Source organism: Oncorhynchus nerka, linkage group LG27 (genome assembly GCF_034236695.1).
Source record: "Oncorhynchus nerka isolate Pitt River linkage group LG27, Oner_Uvic_2.0, whole genome shotgun sequence".
Lineage (NCBI taxonomy): Eukaryota > Metazoa > Chordata > Actinopteri > Salmoniformes > Salmonidae > Oncorhynchus > Oncorhynchus nerka.
The window spans coordinates 52,231,742-52,249,494 of record NC_088422.1 but is presented as its reverse complement, the minus strand read 5'-3'; the positions used below and the strand labels follow the sequence as shown (position 1 = coordinate 52,249,494).

The following is a 17,753-nucleotide window of genomic DNA, read 5'->3' as shown; positions in this document are numbered from 1 at the left end:
TCATTTCCTATTGATGTTATCCATTAAATACAACTGTTCTTAAAATAAAGTGTCTGGTATGGTCATTTCTTATCAAGAATCGGGTGTAAAATATCCCTGGACTGTCCATATTTGAAATGTGTAACTAAATCAAGTAAATCTGGGGGAATCGAACCCCTACTGACACAGTAGGTCTGGTGAAGGCAGCTGCCCAAACCACAAAGCCACTCACTTTTGAGTTGATTTGTAACCTTAGGTTTTCTAGAAATGTTAAGATTTCTACTTTTTCAATAATATACAGTGCTTTCGGGAAGGTATTCAGACCACTTTACTTTTTTTTTTACAGCCTTATTCTAAATTTGCTTAAATTATTTTCTTCCCCTCAATCTACACACAATACACCATAATGACAAAGCAAAAACAGTGTCAGGACGTTCCCTGGGGGGTAGCATAGGCCAGCCAGAATACAGCACAAGCTGAGTATGGCAAAATGGTATGAACTCTGAACTATCGATCACTACATACAATAAATTATTAAATCCTAGTCGTCTGGGTTATCAGTCTGCAGCTGAGAACGTACGTGGCATAGGCACGTGACCTAGGACACAATCTCAATTGATTGGAACATACGTGGCCTAGGACACAGACACTCCTCTAAGAACTACAGGGTACTCCAACGTATCCACTCTAATCAACACTACGACCAGAAAGACTCTACAAAGGACAATGGCGATCTCTACTGGGCAAACCAGTCTTACATCATCGAAATATTTATCTTGCTTGTTTGTAGGTGACCAAATACTTATTTTCCACCATAATTTGCAAATAAATTCATTAAAAATCCTACAATGTGATTTTCTGGATTTTTTTCTCTCATTTTGTCTGTCATAGTTGAAGTGTACCTATGATGAAAATTACAGGCCTCTCATCTTTTTAAGTGGAAGAACTTGCACAATTGGTGGTTGACTAAATACTTTTTTGCCCCACTGTAGGTCTGTACAAACACGTGTTCCTCATTATCATAGACATTTAAATAAAATAATTAAATGTTCTGCGTCAGCCAAAACATGCCCCTTTGGAAAAGGCAGGCAAAGAGGAGGGTTGTGCAAAAGGGCAAAGGGCTCCCTGCTCCCCCTTTCTATTCCGGTGGAGGTGGGCTGGATAGTGTAAGAGGACATAATGTAGAATTAATCCCAGCAACAATGATGATGATGTGTCAATAATATTTATTTTTTATTAAGGTAACTTCCCAGTGAAAATCTCACTTTTAATATATCCAAAAAACACTTCAAAACCCCCAACTCGAACAGACCATTTCAAAATGCTCGCCATTACCTCATAGAACACGATGTCATCTCTGAGAAGGATGAGCTGGCCAATTAGCAGTCTAGAGGAGGATGAGGTGACCAATCAGCAGTCTACTTACATGAATATTTTAGTCATTTAGCAGACGCTCCAAGGAAACTTACAGTTAGGGCATTCATCTTAAGATAGCATATCACATGTATAGTAAGTACAGGTTTCCTCAATAAAGCAGCTATCAGCAAACTCAGAGCTAGAAGTGTGTGTGTGTTTTTTTTTTTTTTAAGATACTCTTTAAAGAGGTAGGCTGCTTTCAGAAGATGGGCATGAACTCTGCTGTCCTAGCTTCAGGGGGAAGCTGGATCCACCATTGGGGTGCCAGGATAGAGAAGAGTTTGCACTGGGCTGAGCAGGAGTTGCCCTCCCATAGCGGTGGGAGGGCCGAGAGACCAGAGGTAGCAGAATGGAGTGCTCTGGTTGGGATATAGGGTTTGAGCATAGCCTGAAGGCAGGGATAGGCAGTTCCTCTTGCTGTTCTGTAGGTAAGCACCATGGTGTTGTAGTGGATGCAAGCTTCGACTGGAAGCCAGTGGAGTTTGCGGAGGAGCAGGGTGTAAAATTTGGGAAGGTGGAAAACCAGGCGGACTGCAGCGTTCAGAATTAATTATCCATTTTCATAATTACATTTAATTGTCTCACAAATACATTTAATCATCTCATTCTTCAGCTAGCGCTCAATACACAGCAAGAAATGATGTTTCCCCTTTTGTTTATATTCTGTGCTGTTCGGATTGACGTGGCAGCTGGATGGAACTATGAAAACGTAACGAAAACAATACAACAATAACATATCTATGCTCCTTCTTCTTCTTTGGGATCATGGCATTCGCACATTTTGTTTGTGCATGCCGCCACCTACTGTGCGGTAGTGTGGGATCAATCATGTTACATTTTGTAATACAAACACTTTAAAAATCCACCAAACTAACTCTAAACCTATATACCACTATTTCATAAAAATAAAATCAACACTCCATTCCACTACTTTGACCCTAACTGATCCTACACCAGGCCGATGGCCTGGGAGGACGGGACAGTAAGATGGTGCCGACGAGAGGATGGCTGCATTTTCATGGGCTCTTAACCAACCGTGCTATTTTCTTAAGTTTTTTCACAATTTTTGTAACTTATTTTGTACATAATGTTGCTGCTACTGTCTCTTATGACCAAAAAAAGAGATTCTGGAAATCAGAACAGAGGTTACTCACCTTGAACTGGACAAAGAATTTCTCTTTAATGAGTCGGGCAAGAGGGATTTACTCCAGACACCCGAACAGGCCCTCATCCCCGTCATTTGCAGGAGAAAGAGACGTAAAAGATATCGCGGAAAGTGATCGGTGTGACTTCTGAGGATCCGCCAACGAGTGGCTAATCTGCCCTTGCCATCCGTACTATTGGCCAATGTACAATCGCTGGAAAATAAATTGGACGAGCTAAAAGCACGTATATCCTACCAACGAACCATTAAAAACTGTAATATCTTATGTTTCCCAGAGTCGTGGCTGAACGACGACATGAATAACATACAGCTGGCAGGTTACACACTGCATCGGCAGGATAGAACAGCGCTCTATGTATATTTGTAAACAACAGCTGGTGCGCGATATCTAAGGAAGTCTCAAGGTTTTGCTTGCCTGAGGTAGTCTCTCTCTACCTAGAGAGTTTTTATCTGTATATTTCGTAGCTGTCAACATACTACCACAGACCAATGCTGGGCACTAAGACCACACTCAATGAGCTGTATACCGCCATAAGCAAAAAGGAAAATGCTTTAATACTGGGAAACTTAAAACAGTTTTACCTTATTTCAATCAGCATGTTAAATGTGCAACCAGAGGGAAAAAAACTCTAGACGAACTTTACTCCACACACAGAGATGCATACAAAGCTCTCCCTCACCCTCCATTTGGCAAATCAGACCATAAATATTTCCTCCTGATTCCTGCTTACAAGCTAAAATTATAGCAGGAAGCACCAGTGACTCGGTCAATAAAAAAGTGGTCAGATGAAGCAGATGCTAAGCTACAGGACTGTTTTACTAGCACAGACTGGAATATGTTCCGGGATTCTTCCGATGGCATTGAGGAGTACACCACATCAGTCACTAGCTTTATCAATAAGTGCATCGATGACGTCGTTCCCACAGTGACTGTACGTACATACCCCAAACAAAAGCCATGGATTACAGTCAACATCCGCACTGAGCAGAGCTGCTGTTTTCAAGGAATGGGACTCTAACCCCGAAGCTTATAAGAAATCTCGCTATAACCTCCGACGAACCATCAAACAGGCAAAGCGTCAATACAGGACTAAGATCGAATCAAACTACACCGGCTCTGGCGCTTGTCGGATGTGGCAGGGCTTGCAAACTATTACAGATAACAAAGGGAAGCACAGCCTAGAGCTTCCCAGTGACACGACTCTACCAGATGAGCTAAATAAGTTCTATGCTCGCTTCGGGGAAGGTAACACTGAAACATGTTCCGGACGACTGTGTGATCACGCTCTCCGCAGCCAATGGAGTAAGTCCTTTAAAACATGTCAACATTCACAATGCTGCAAGGCCAGATGGATTACCAGGACGTGTACTAAAAGCATGCGCTGACCAACTGTCAAGTGTCTTCACTGACATTTTCAACCTCTCCCTGTCTGTAATATCAACATGTTTCAAGCAGACCACCATAGTCCCTGTGCCCAAGAACACTAAGGTAACCTGCCTAAATGACCACCGACCCATAGCACTCATGTCTGTAGCCATGAAGTGCTTTTAAAAGCTAGTCATGGCTCACATCAACACCATTATCCCAGAAACCCTAGAACCACTCCAATTTGCATACCGCACCAACAGATCCACAGATGATGCAATCTTTATTGCACTCCACACTGCCCTTTCACACCTGGACAAAAGGAACACCTATGTGAGAATGCTATTCTTTGACTACAGCTCAGCGTTCAACACCATAGTGCTCTCAAAGCTCATCACTAAGCTAAGGACCCTGGGACTAAACACCTCCCTCTGCAACTGGATCCTGGACTTCCTGATGGGCCACCCCCAGGTGGTAAGGGTAGGTAACAACACATCTGCCACGCTGATCCTTAACACAGGGGTTCCTCAGGGGTGGGTGCTCAGTCCCCTCCTGTACTCCCTGTTCACTCATGACTGCACGGCCAGGCACGACTCCAACACCATCATTAAGTTTGCAGATGACACAACAGTGGTAGGCCTGATCACCAACAACGATGGCATATAAGGGAGGAGGTCCGACACCTGGCCGTGTGGTGCCAGGACAACAACCTCTCCCTCAACGTGATCAAGACTAAGGAGATGATTGTGGACTACAGGAAAAGGAGGACCGAGCATGCCTCCATTCTCATCGACGGGGCTGTAGTGGAGCAGGTTGAGAGCTTCAAGTTCTTTGAAGAGGGTAATGCGTACAGCCCAAGTAGACCACTGGGGCCAAACTTCCTACCATTCAGGACCTCTATACCAGGCGGTGTCAGAGGAAGGCCCTAAAAATTATAAAAGACTCCAGCCACCCTAGACTGTTCTCTCTGCTACCGCACAGCAAGCGGTACGGGAGCGCCAAGTCTAGGTCCAAGAGGCTTCTAAACAGCTTCTACCCCCAAGCCATAAGACTACTGAACATCTAATCAAATGGCTACCCACTGCTTGCATTGCCCCCCCTCTCTTTTACGCTGCTGCTACTCTCTGTTAGTCGCTTTAATAACTCTACCCACATGTACAGTGGGGCAAAAAAGTATTTAGTCAGCCACCAATTGTGCAAGATCTTCCATTAAAAAGATGAGAGAGGCTTGTAATTTTCATCATAGATACACTTCAACTATGACAGACAAAATGAGATTTTTTTTTCTCCAGAAAATCACATTGTAGGAATTTTAATGAATTTATTTGCAAATTATGGTGGAAAATAAGTATTTGGTCAGCTACAAACAAGCAAGATTTCTGGCTCTCACAGACCTGTAACTTCTTCTTTAAGAGGCTCCTCTGTACTCCACTTGTTACCTGTATTAATGGAACCTGTTTGAACTTGTTATCAGTATAAAAGACACCTGTCCACAACCTCAAACAGTCACACTCCAAACTCTACTATGGCCAAGACCAAAGAGCTGTCAAAGGACACCAGAAACAAAATTGTAGACCTGCACCAGGCTGGGAAGACTGAATCTGCAATAGGTAAGCAGCTTGGTTTGAAGAAATCAACTGTGGGAGCAATTATTAGGAAATGGAAGACATACAAGACCACTGATAATCTCCCTCGATCTGGGGCTCCACGCAAGATCTCACCCCGTGGGGTCAAAATGATCACAAGAACGGTGAGCAAAAATCCCAGAACCACACGTGGGGACCTAGTGAATGACCTGCAGAGAGCTGGGACCAAAGTAACAAAGCCTACCATCAGTAACACACTACGCCGCCAGGGAATCAAATCCTGCAGTGCCAGACGTGTCCCCCTGCTTAAGCCAGTACATGTCCAGGCCCGTCTGAAGTTTGCTAGAGAGCATTTGGATGACCCAGAAGAAGATTGGGAGAATGTCATACGAAGGAGTGGCTTCGTAAGAAGCATTTCAAGGTCCTGGAGTGGCCTAGCCAGTCTCCAGATCTCAACCCCATAGAAAATCTTTGGAGGGAGTTGAAAGTCCGTGTTGCCCAGCAACAGCCCCAAAACATCACTGCTCTAGAGGAGATCTGCATGGAGGAATGGGCCAAAATTCACACCTAGCTCGGCTATTAGACAATTCTTTAGTCAAGGTTGAATAGTCTATTGTTCAGCTAATAGCCCAACCTAGAAACGTTGTTTGCAGAATTCACAGCCTGCTACCCTTGTGATAAACTAATAATAATATTTTTTCCCCTTTCCACTTGTTAAAATTGATCAAGTGTTTTTAGCCACAATCGGCCCCAACCCAAATTAATACATTTGGGCACAGTCGATAGCGTGCTGGACTTTGGGCTAGAATGTTGAGGGTTCGAAACCTGCTCCCTGCTTGTTTCATTGCATTATTATGCCGGTCACAGAACAAATAGCCTGTATCGTTACTCGATGAGGAACGAGATGGGAGTGAGTAGGCTATTCTGGATAGAGCAGGTACTTTTGTGTAATTCTAGTCCATAGAAGTGAGGACAGAGAACATATTCAGTGCTGTCTAATTTGAATATAATGAAGTCTATTTCTGAGGTTTTCTGTCCTCAGATACAGAGAGCTGTGAAAGCCTGTCTGCAGATTAAGAGGTCCCAATGAAGAGCAGCGGTTCTCAGTCCTGGTCCTGGGGACTCAAAAGGGTGCACATTTTTGTTTTTGCCTTAGCACTACACCGCTGATTCAAATGATCAAGTCATCATCAAGCTTCAAGTGGTATTTATGTATTCATTTGTGACGCTATCCTTGATATGATCCTGCTATTGTCACATGCTACACATGCACATATCTATAAAATGTTGTCATGATTTGTTATAAGGGATATTATACTTTAGTAATTCACAATGATTTGGTAATGTAAAAGTCAAATAATGACATTATCTTCTATTGTTTGTCCTCATGTGTATGTTTTTCAGCATAAAGTACTCTGTAGCCACTTAGTGTGGACACCAGGTGAGACCACACACACACAGATTCCTGTTGAACACAGTCCATTTTAACTACCTTATTTTCTCAATAACAGGCTCTTGCCTTCACTACATCCCGCTCCCCCTTCTCCCTAAATTCTCTAGGTTATATCAGCCGTGACAGTGAACCCCTCCCGCATCTGAACTGGCTGACACAGAGGGCACAGCATGATCATACTGAGAGGTCACTTGGTCAACAGGAAATATTATTAAAGATGCTTTACATTGAAATATAGATAAAGATGTAGTAGACCCAGAGTTTATGATCAAAGGTCAGTTTTCAATTTCAAACCTCCTAATGATTATGATGACTGACCACGTTGGAATTTTAAAAAACAAGGCTTAATCATGCGCTCTCTCTATTCATCAGTCTCTCGTCAGCAGGTATGTTTTGAGAGAGGAAGCCAGTCCCGTCATCGCCACCTCACCTGCTCTTAAGATAACCTTCGGGCCAACTGGGGGCCCAAGGCTGATTAGACACTATGTAATTGTGATGAACTGTAATTCATTAATGATATGCTGTCTGCCTCAGTTCTTACCCCTTTCCCTTTCTATCTTCTACACCTCTCTCCCCACCTCGTCTTTCTTCCTATTTTTCTTTTTTACAAGGCACACCATATGTGCATTGAAGATTAGCTTGAACTTGTATTTATAATCAAATATTACAATTATCAAAATTATAATGCATGTATTATGTTTTTAAGACACCTAGATAATGAACTTCTTTCAATAAAGCATTTCACATTTTCCACTGGTTGAAATTAAGCATCTCATTGAAATACTATCCTGTGTCCTCAGATTAATGCAGATGATATATGCATAGGAAGTGTAGTGTACTGTTTTTTTTCTGTATATATAAATAACAAATCAGCCTTTACTTAAATCATGTTTCTAGTCTATTGCATAGTTACAATGTGTAATCATTGATGTCCCAGGAGCAGGAGTGGTAAACACTGTTGAAGTGTATAATTGTAATACCTACATGCAGACACAGCATCATTCAAAGAATGGAGTTTGATACACCTGGTATTGGATATGACTGAAAAAGAATGTCTCACAGCTATTTGGCGGCAGCATAGCCTAGTGGTTAGCGTGTTGGACTAGTAACTGAAAGGTTGCAAGTTCAAATCCCCAAGCTGACAAGGTACAAATCTGTTGTTCTGTCCCTGAACAAGGCAGTTAACCCACTATTCCTAGGCCGTCATTGAAAATAAGAATTTGTCTAGTTATATAAAGGTTAAAGAAAATAATTCATACCTGAACGACACCTTTATTTGCCAAGGAAAAGTACATGATCAGTGAATATATTCAATGTACAGGCTACAATGGTGGAATCTCATGCGTGATAATAACTACAGTACATGTATATGGCACAATAAAGTTATTATATTCTACTCTATCCATAGGCTTCATTAATGCCATTCAGACTTGAAGTCAATACAACAACTATGATAGCTGAGGTTCACGTTTTAGGGTCCATACACAGAGCTCTTAGGAGTTTGCACCATATTTCATGTTCCAGTTTTAAATCATTGAAGGTGAAGAAGTGTACACTTTAGGAAGGAGAAATCATTTGGACAGATATAAGAAATATATTATTCAACTGGCAATGCAGCCCTCTAGTGTTGTTTTCTGAAATTGAATGACATTGAAATATCTCAAAGAAGAAACTAAGGCGCTTAGACAGGCAGCCCAATTCTGATATTTTTTTGACCAATCAGATTAGATCTGAAAAAGATATGATGTGAAAAGATCTGATTGGTCAAAAGGCCAGGAAAAAATGTTCGAATTCGGCTGCCTGTGCAAACACAGCCTAATAAGCAAGGGAGGGCAGCCAATGCAGTATGGGTATGATTGCTCGGCGCTTTGCCTGATCCATGTAGCCTCTCTTCAAACCATGCTCCTTACCCTAATTAAAAGAGGATTAGCCAGCATGGAGTCCCTGACCACTCCGACGCGAGAAGCCTGCATTTCCAGTTTCAGGACGGTTACACCTTGGGGAAATAGAAGAGTTATTCCAGATGGTACAACCAACAAGCAAGTCAATCAATTAGGCCTACCTAAAATAGTACAATTGCTGCTAGACCTTGATACCCATGGAGAAGGCTAGCCTACATTATAGGTGGGTTTCCTGGACATAGATTAAGACTATTTCTGGACTAATGAAGAAGCACAATGGAGAACCTACTTTGAAAATGTGTTTTAGTCCAGGATTAGGCATAATCTGTGTCCAGGAAACCGGCGCATAATGTTCTCTGTAATTCTATGGGCCTACCCTCACGAAGCAGCTAAACGCTTGGCATCTTAACTTCTTAACTTCTTCGATATAGGGGGCGCTCTTTTAATTTTTGGATAAAAAAACGTTCCCGTTTTAAACAAGATATTTTGTCACGAAAAGATGCTCGACTATGCATATAATTGACAGCTTTGGAAAGAAAACAACTCTGACGTTTCCAAAACTGCAAAGATATTATCTGTGAGTGCCACAGAACTGATGCTACAGGCGAAACCAAGATGAAATTTCAAACAGGAAATGCCCCAGATTTTGAAGGCGCTGTGTTCCAATGTCTCCTTATATGGCTGTGAATGCGCAAGGAATGAGCCTACACTTTCTGTCATTTCCCCAAGGTGTCTGCAGCATTGTGACATATTTGTAGGCATATCATTGGAAGATTGACCATAAGAGACTACATTTACCAGGTGCTCGCTTGGTGTCCTCCGTTGCAATTATTGCGTAATCTCCAGCTGCATGTATTTTTCCAATTGCTTCAGAGGAGAAACCCAACTGCCACGAATGACTTATCATCGAATAGATATGTGAAAAACACCTTGAGGATTGATTCTAAACAACGTTTGCCATGTTTCTGTCGATATTATGGAGTTAATTTGGAAAAAAGTTTGGCGTTGTAATGACTGAATTTTCGGATTTTGATTTAAACATTTGATTTGAGATACACATCCTTCATACATTTCTGCTCAGATTTAGATGTTCTTATTGAACTGACAGCACATGCTCTGGTTTTATCTAGGGTCTAAATATTAGTAATGTGGCAATTGGCTCCAGGGTGAAGTTTCCCATACAGATCAAGGATCAGCTTCCCCTCCCCGTATCCGAACCTTAAAGGCCCAGTGCAGTCAAAAACGTGATTTACTGTGGGTTTTTAAAGGTTTTTTCACCTTTATTTAACCAGGTAAGCTAGTTGAGAATAAGTTCTCATTTATAAATGCGACCTGGCCAAAATAAGGCAAAGCAGTGTGACACAGACAACAACACAGAGTTACACATGGAGTAAACAATAAACAAGCCAATAACACAATAAACAATTCAATGACACAGTAGAAAGAAGAAAGTCTATATACAGTGTGTGCAAAAGGCATGAGGTAGGCAATAAATAGGCCATAGGAGCGAATAATTACAATTTAGCAGATTAACACTGGAGTGATAAATGCACAGATGATGATGTGCAAGTAGAGATACTGGTGTGCAAAAGAGCAGAAATAAAGTAAATCAAATAAAACAGCATGGGGATGAGGTAGGTAAATTGGGTGGGCTATTTACAGATGGACTATATACAGCTGGAGCGATTGGTTAGCTGCTCAGATAGCAGATTTTTAAAGTTGTTGAGGGAAATAAAAGTCTTCAGCTTCAGCGATTTTTGCAATTCGTTCCAGTCACTGGCAGCAGAGAACTGGAAGGAAAGGCGGTCAAAGGAGGTGTTGGCTTCGGGAATGACCAGTGAGATATATTTGCTGGAACGCGTGCTATGGGTGGGTGTTGTTATTGTGACCAGTGAACTGAGATAAGGCGGAGCTTTACCTAGCATAGACTTATAGGTGACCTGGAGCCAGTGGGTCTGGTGACGAATATGTAGCAAGGACCAGCCGACTAGAGCATACAGGTCGCAGTGGTATAAGGTGTTTTAGTAACAAAACAGATGGCACTGTGATAGACTGCATCCAGATTTCTGAGTAGAGTATTAGAAGCTATTTTGTAGATGACATTGCCGAAGTCGAGGATCGGTAGGATAGTCAGTTTTACAAGGGTAAGTTTGGCGGCGTGAGTGAAGGAGGCTTTGTTGCGAAATAGCAAGCCGATTCTAGATTTGATTTTGGATTGGAGATGTTTAATATGAGTCTGGAAGGAGAGTTTACAGTCTAACCAGACACCTAGGTATTTATAGTCGTCCACATATTCTAGGTTGGAACCGTCCAGGGTGGTGATGCTAGTTGGGCAGGCGGGTGCGGGCAGCGAATGGTTGAAAAGTATGCATTTGGTCTTACTAGCGTTTAAGAGCAGTTGGAGGCTACAGAAGGAGTGTTGTATGGCATTGAAGCTCGTTTGGAGGTTAGTTAGCACAGTGTCCAAGGAAGGGCCAGAAGTATACCGAATGGTGTCGTCTGAGTAGCAAGAGCGACATCATTGATATATACAGAGAAAATAGTCGGCCCGAGAATTGAACACTGTGGTACCCCCATAGAGACTGCCAGAGGTCCGGACAACATGCCCTCCGATTTGACACACTTAACTCTGTCTGCAAAGTAGTTGGTGAACCAGGCGAGGCAGTCATTAGAAAAACCGAGGCTATTGAGTCTACCGATAAGAATACGGTGATTGACAGAGTCGAAAGCCTTGGCCAGGTCAATGAAGATGGCTGCACTGCATCTTTTATCGATGGTGGTTATGATATCGTTTAGTACCTTGAGCGTGGCTGAGGTGCACCCGTGACCGGCTTGGAAACCGGACTGCACAGCGGAGAAGGTACGGTGGGATTCGAAATGGTCAGCGATCTGTTCTAGGGTGTCACCCCTTTTGAAGAGGGGATGACCGCGGCAGCTTTTCAATCTTTGGGGATCTCGGACGATACGAAAGAGAGGTTGAACAGGCTGATAATAGGGGTTGCAACAATGGCGGCGGATAGTTTTAGAAAGAGAGGGTCCAGATTGTCTAGCCCAGCTGATTTGTACGGGTCCAAGTTTTAGCAGCTCTTTCAGAACATCTGCTATCCGGATTTGGGTGAAGGAGAAGCTGGGGAGGCTTGGGCGAGGAGCTGCGGGGGGGGGGGGGGGGTTGGAGTAGCCAGGAGGAAGGCATGGCCAGCCGTTGAGAAATGTTTGTTGAAATGTTAGATTATCATGGATTTATCGGTGGTGACTGTGTTTCTTAGCCTCACTGCAGTGGGCAGCTGGGAGGAGGTGCTCTTGTTCTCCATGGACTTTACAGTGTCCCAAAACTCATTGGAGTGAGAGCTACAGGATGCATATTTCTGTTTGAAAAAGCTAGCCTTTGCTTTCCTGACTGACTGCGTGTATTGGTTCCTGACTTCCCTGAACAGTTGCATATTGCGGGGACTATTCGATGTTATTGCAGTCCACCACAGGATGTTTCAACACAGTACAAGTAAAAACTTTGGACACACCTGCTCATTCAAGGGTTTTTCTTTATTTGTACTATTTTCTACATTGTAGAATAATAGTGAAGACATCAAAACTATTAAATAATGCATATGGGATCATGTAGTAACCAAAAACGTGTTAAGCAGATTCTTCAAAGTAGCCACCCTTTTACCTCGATGACAACTTTGTATTTTCTAAACCAATTTCACCTGGAATGCTTTTCCAACAGTCTTGAAGGAGTTCCCACATATGCTGAGCACTTGTTGGCTGCGTTTCTTTCACTCAGCGGGCCAACTCATCCAAAACCATCTCAATTGGGTTGAGGTAGGGTGATTGTGGAGGCCAGGTCATCTGATGCAGCACTCCATCTCTCTCATTCTTGGTCAAGTAGCCCTTACACACCCTGGAGGTGGGTTGGGTTATTGTCCTGTACAATAAATAGTCCCACTAAGCGCAAACCAGATGGGATGGCGTATCGCTGCAGAATGCTGTGGTAGCCATGCTGGTTAATTGTGCCTTGAATTCTAAATAAATCACAGTGTCACCAGCAAAGCACACCCACACCATCACACTTCCTGTTGCATTGTTCATGGTGGGAACCACACATGTGGAGATCATCCGTTGACCTATTCTGCATCTCACTAAGATACGGCGGTTGGTACCAAAAATCTCAAAGTTGGACTCGTCAGACCAAAGGACAGATTTCCACAGGTCTAATGTCCATTGCTAGTGCTTCTTGGCCCAAGCAAGTCTCTTATTGTCACGACTTCCTTTATCTTGATCACGTTGAGGGAGAGGTTGTTGTCCTTGCACCACACGTTCAGGTCTCTGACCTCCTCCCTATAGGCTGTCTCGTTGTTGTGTCATCAGCAAACTTAAATGATGGTGTTGGAGTCGTGCCTGGCCGTGCAGTCATGAGTGAACAGGGAGTACAGGAGGGGTCTGAGCACGCACCCCTGAGGGGCCCCTGTGTTGAGGATTAGCATAGGGGATGTGTTGTTACCTATCCTTACCACCTGGGGGTGGCCCATCAGGAAGTCCAGGAACCAGTTGCAGAGGGAGGTGTTTAGTCCCAGGGTCCTTAGCTTAGTGATGAACTTTGTGGGCACTACGGTGTTGAACGTTGAGCTGTAGTCAAAGAATAGCATTCTCACATAGGTGTTCCTTTTGTCCAGGTGGGAAAGGGCAGTGTGGAGTACAATAGAAATTGCATCATCTGTGGATCTGTTGGTGTGGTATGCAAATTGGAGTGGGTCTAAGATGGGATAATGGTGTTGATGTGAGCCATGATCAGCCTTTCAAAGCATTTAATGGCTACAGATGTGAGTGCTACGGGTCGTTAGTCATTTAGGCAGGTTACGTTAGTGTTCTTGGGCACAGGGACTATGGTGGTCTGCTTGAAACATGTTGGCATTACAGACAGGGAGAGGTTGAAAATGTCAGTGAAGACATTTGCCAGTTGGTCAGCGCATGCTCGGAGTACATGTCCTGGTAATCCATCTGGTCCAGTGGCCTTGTAAATGTTGACCTGTTTAAAGGTCTTACTCCCATCGGCTGCGGAGAGCGTGATCACACAGTAGTCCGGAACAGCTGATGCTCTCATGCATGTTTCAGTGTTACTTGCCTCGAAGAGAGCATAGAAGTCATTCAGCTTGTCTGGTAGGCTCGTGTCACTGGTCAGCTCTAGGCTGTGCTTCCATTTGTAGTCTGTAATAGTTTGCAAACCCTGCCACATCCGACGAGCGTCGGAGCCGGTGTAGTACAATTCGATCTTATTCCTATATTGACGCTTTGCCTGGTTGATGGTTAGTTGGAGGGCACAGCGAGATTTCTTATAACTTCTTAGGGCTAGGCCCCGTTTTTCTCAATTTCCTCCTGAATTACATGCCCAAAGTAAACGGCCTGTTGCTCGGGCCCTGAAGCCAGGGTATGCATATAATTGGTACTGAAATGAAATGAAAACATTTTGTAGAAATGTTAAAATAATGTAGGAAGGGGCCTCCCGGGTGGTGCAGTGGTCTAGGGCACTGCATCACAGTGCTAGCTGTGCCACCAGAGACTCTGGGTTCGAGCCCAAGCTCTGTCGCAGCCGGCCGCGACCGGGAGGTCCATGGGGTGACGCACAATTGGCCTAGCGTCTTACGGGTTAGGGAGGGTATGGCCGGTAGGGATATCCTTGTCTCATTGCGCACTATTGACTCCTGTGGCAGGCTGGGTCGCAGTGCACGCTAACCAGGTCGGCAGGTGCACAGGGTTTCCTCCGACACATTGGTGCGGCTGGCTTCCGGGTTGGATGTGCGCTGTGTTAAGAAGCAGTGCGGCTTGGTTGGGTTGTGTTTCGGGGGACGCATGGCTTTCGACCTTCGTCTCTCCCGAGCCCGTACGGGAGTTGTAGCGATAGTAACTACTAACAATTGGATACCACGAAATTGGGGAGAAATAGATATGGTAGGAGAATGCAAATGCACATTTTGGTAGTGCACAAAGCCTGCCAGTGCTTGACATGAACTCTTTTAGCCATTGGATAAGTAGGATAGATTTACTTGTCCAAAAAATGTTATCATTGTATGATATAGTAACCACTTTACAAAATAAAACGTATTACTATATTTTTTGACCGTAGAGAATCAGACAAAAATGTCGGGCACACTGTGCCTATTGGCTTCTTTGCATAGTCAAGCCTGTCTCAAAATACAACACTGGCCCTTTAAGGCTATCCTCGAAGATGGTTGCCCACCCTTAGTAGCCCATAAAAGATTGCAATATTACAATTACAACCAAACACTTTTTATGTATTTTATCAAATTATTCCCTCCTTCCCTGGGATGATATAAAATATGTCTTTGCCACAGTTAAAAACAGAATCTGGGACAGTTCTCGGACAACAGATCCAAAATTCAAACAACCACTACACATTAAAAAATGTAAAAAAGCAATGAAGCTGGTGTAACAGATCAGACCATTTAGCTTTAAATGTTGCTAAAGTTTTATTTCTTCAACAATGCGTACATGGTTGTAGACTGCGCGTGTTCAAAAATTCATTCGTGGGAAAACACTGATCTCAAAAGCCCACCGCACGAACAGTTTCATGTGACAGAGAGGAAAATATTGGTTAAAAATTAAGAAAGAGGGGAGATCTAAATATGTATCAACTAGCATGGGTTACTAATATGACTAGGATTATGCCTTTTGCTGCTGGACAAAAAAAACAAATGTTGATTTGAAAACCAATAGAACTAGAGAAAAATGTAGGTGTTTAAATAATTCCCTAAATATTTCTGTGATCATATTTTGGCTAGGCTACTTTGAAACAAGGTAAGATATGCTTCATAAAATGACATAAAACATCTAGGTTTTAAACATGGACATTTATGGTTAAATAATTTCAAAGCGCCTCCGCTCAGATTCAAGGTGGGTGATGCGCTGCAACAGGCACTGTCCTTCACTCTCAGCTCTCGTCGCCATTTGATCTGAACGAACCGTTCCTCAAGTATGTCGACAGAATCATGCCTTTATATTTGTCAAACATGACTGGCACTTAGCGTATTTTTATGTAATTAAGTCTCATTAAAGTTTGGCATTTTCTGGCGTCTTCCTCATGTCAGCATCGGTTTGGACATGAGACTGTATCAATTATGCATATCACCTACACTTTGACGTGTAGGCTTTTTTATTTATGTACATTAAAAAAATATTTTAATATTATTCCAATGTTGGCCTCTATGATCCAATTCTGATAGGAGTAATTGTTTGATATTGTGATTTTCGAAATAAAAAAAATGTACTTTTCCATTCGGACAACTTAAATCTATATTTTCTTGTCCCAATTTTTTTTACTTGTCCTGGACAAGAGAACAAGCGTTACTGTTGAGCCCTGCATGCCATTCCATGCATGAGAGCAGCATTTATTTTTCAACTTGAAGCAATGAGGCCAATCAGTCCTCCAAGATAACAAAATCATAAACAACAGAGTAGTCTAACAAGTCCTTAATTTTAGGGTTATGTTCAGGTAAAACAATTTGGCTAATCAAAAGTCATATTCTTGAAAATGAAAGGGTATTAAATTAATTGGATTGACTGGAAATATTACATTTTGGTTTTTAATGTAAAGATATAGCCTAGTCATATTATCATCTGTATTGAAGTTTACAGCAATGGGTTAGAAGAAGCCTAAATAAACCATAAAGGAAAACGCAACATCCATTTCCTGGCGAGCAATGTACATTCTAGCATTGATTTATCCTGCAATAGATGTCGTTCAATTGGTAATATACATTTTTGTCTTCTTCTAATGCCTCTTAATGGAAAAGTATTCTAAAAGTAACCGAAAGTAAATCAGATTACGGAGTTTGGGTAATACAAAAAAGTTACATTTACAGATTACAATTTTGGACAGGTAACTAGTAACTTTAACAGATTACATTTAGAAATGAATATACCCAACCCTGTTAACAGACTAATAAGAAAGAGTGTTCCAAACCCCTCTGACAGTAACAGCTAGTTTTTAGTTTTCCGCTCGCCACTCCCAGAAAGTCCAAGCAAAATACTTGCTTTGAAATTGCTCTTTTCTAAGAAACAATTTGTTACTTTTTGACCATTTTATTTGTAAAGTGGCTGTTCCACTGGATGTCATAAGGTGAAAGCACCAATTTGTAAGTCGCTCTGGATAAGAGCGTCTGCTAAATGACTTAAATGTAAATGTAAATGTAAAACAATCACAGTAAAATGCTTAATTGTTACCCAGAAATGCACCTTTAACCATTAGTGTGGGAAATGCAAAACTGACCCAAGATAAGCGTAGGGGCAACTTCACCTTACTCTAATTGATTGAGGGAGAACAGCTGGAGTTGGAGTGACTATGAGATTACGGACCCACTGCAGACCACACACAGTGCACTCTTATGTAGGGAGATTAGGCCTACATTAAACTACTCTCAATTATGAAGTGGCCCATTTACAAACCCCAAATGAGAATAAGGGCACACTTCAGACTGAGTCTGAAAAAAAGTGGTTTTCAGATTTTTTTGGTTACTGTAATAACATTTTGCGCTGCTTGAAGTAGCCTACCGCCCATGTGCAACAAATCATGAGACCTGTTACTATGGAATACTGAAGTATAATTACAAGCATTTCATAAGTGTCAAAGGCTTTTATTGACAATTGCATGAAGTTGATGCAGAGTCAATATTTGCAGTGTTGACCCTTCTTTTTCAAGACTTCTGCAATCCGCCCTGGCATGCTGTCAATTAACTTCTGGGTCACTGAATGCACGTCCATTCTTGCATAATCAATGCCTGGAGTTTGTCAGAATTTGCGGGGGGTTTTCTTGTCCACCCGCCTCTTGAGGATTGACCACAAGTTCTCAATGGGATTAAGGTCTGGGGAGTTTCCT

At 42.5% G+C, this 17,753-nt stretch overlaps 1 protein-coding gene across 2 annotated transcripts in view; it reads right to left on the bottom strand.

Moving 5' to 3' along the window:
- The window catches only part of cfap77 (cilia and flagella associated protein 77), a 73,248-nt gene that overhangs the window by 46,726 nt on the left and 8,769 nt on the right, over positions 1-17,753 (bottom strand). For both annotated transcript variants that reach the window (XM_029638577.2, XM_029638578.2), the window contains exon 2: positions 8,876-8,961. In XM_029638577.2, the coding sequence (XP_029494437.1) occupies positions 8,876-8,961 (86 nt within the window). The remainder of the gene's footprint in view (positions 1-8,875; positions 8,962-17,753) is intronic.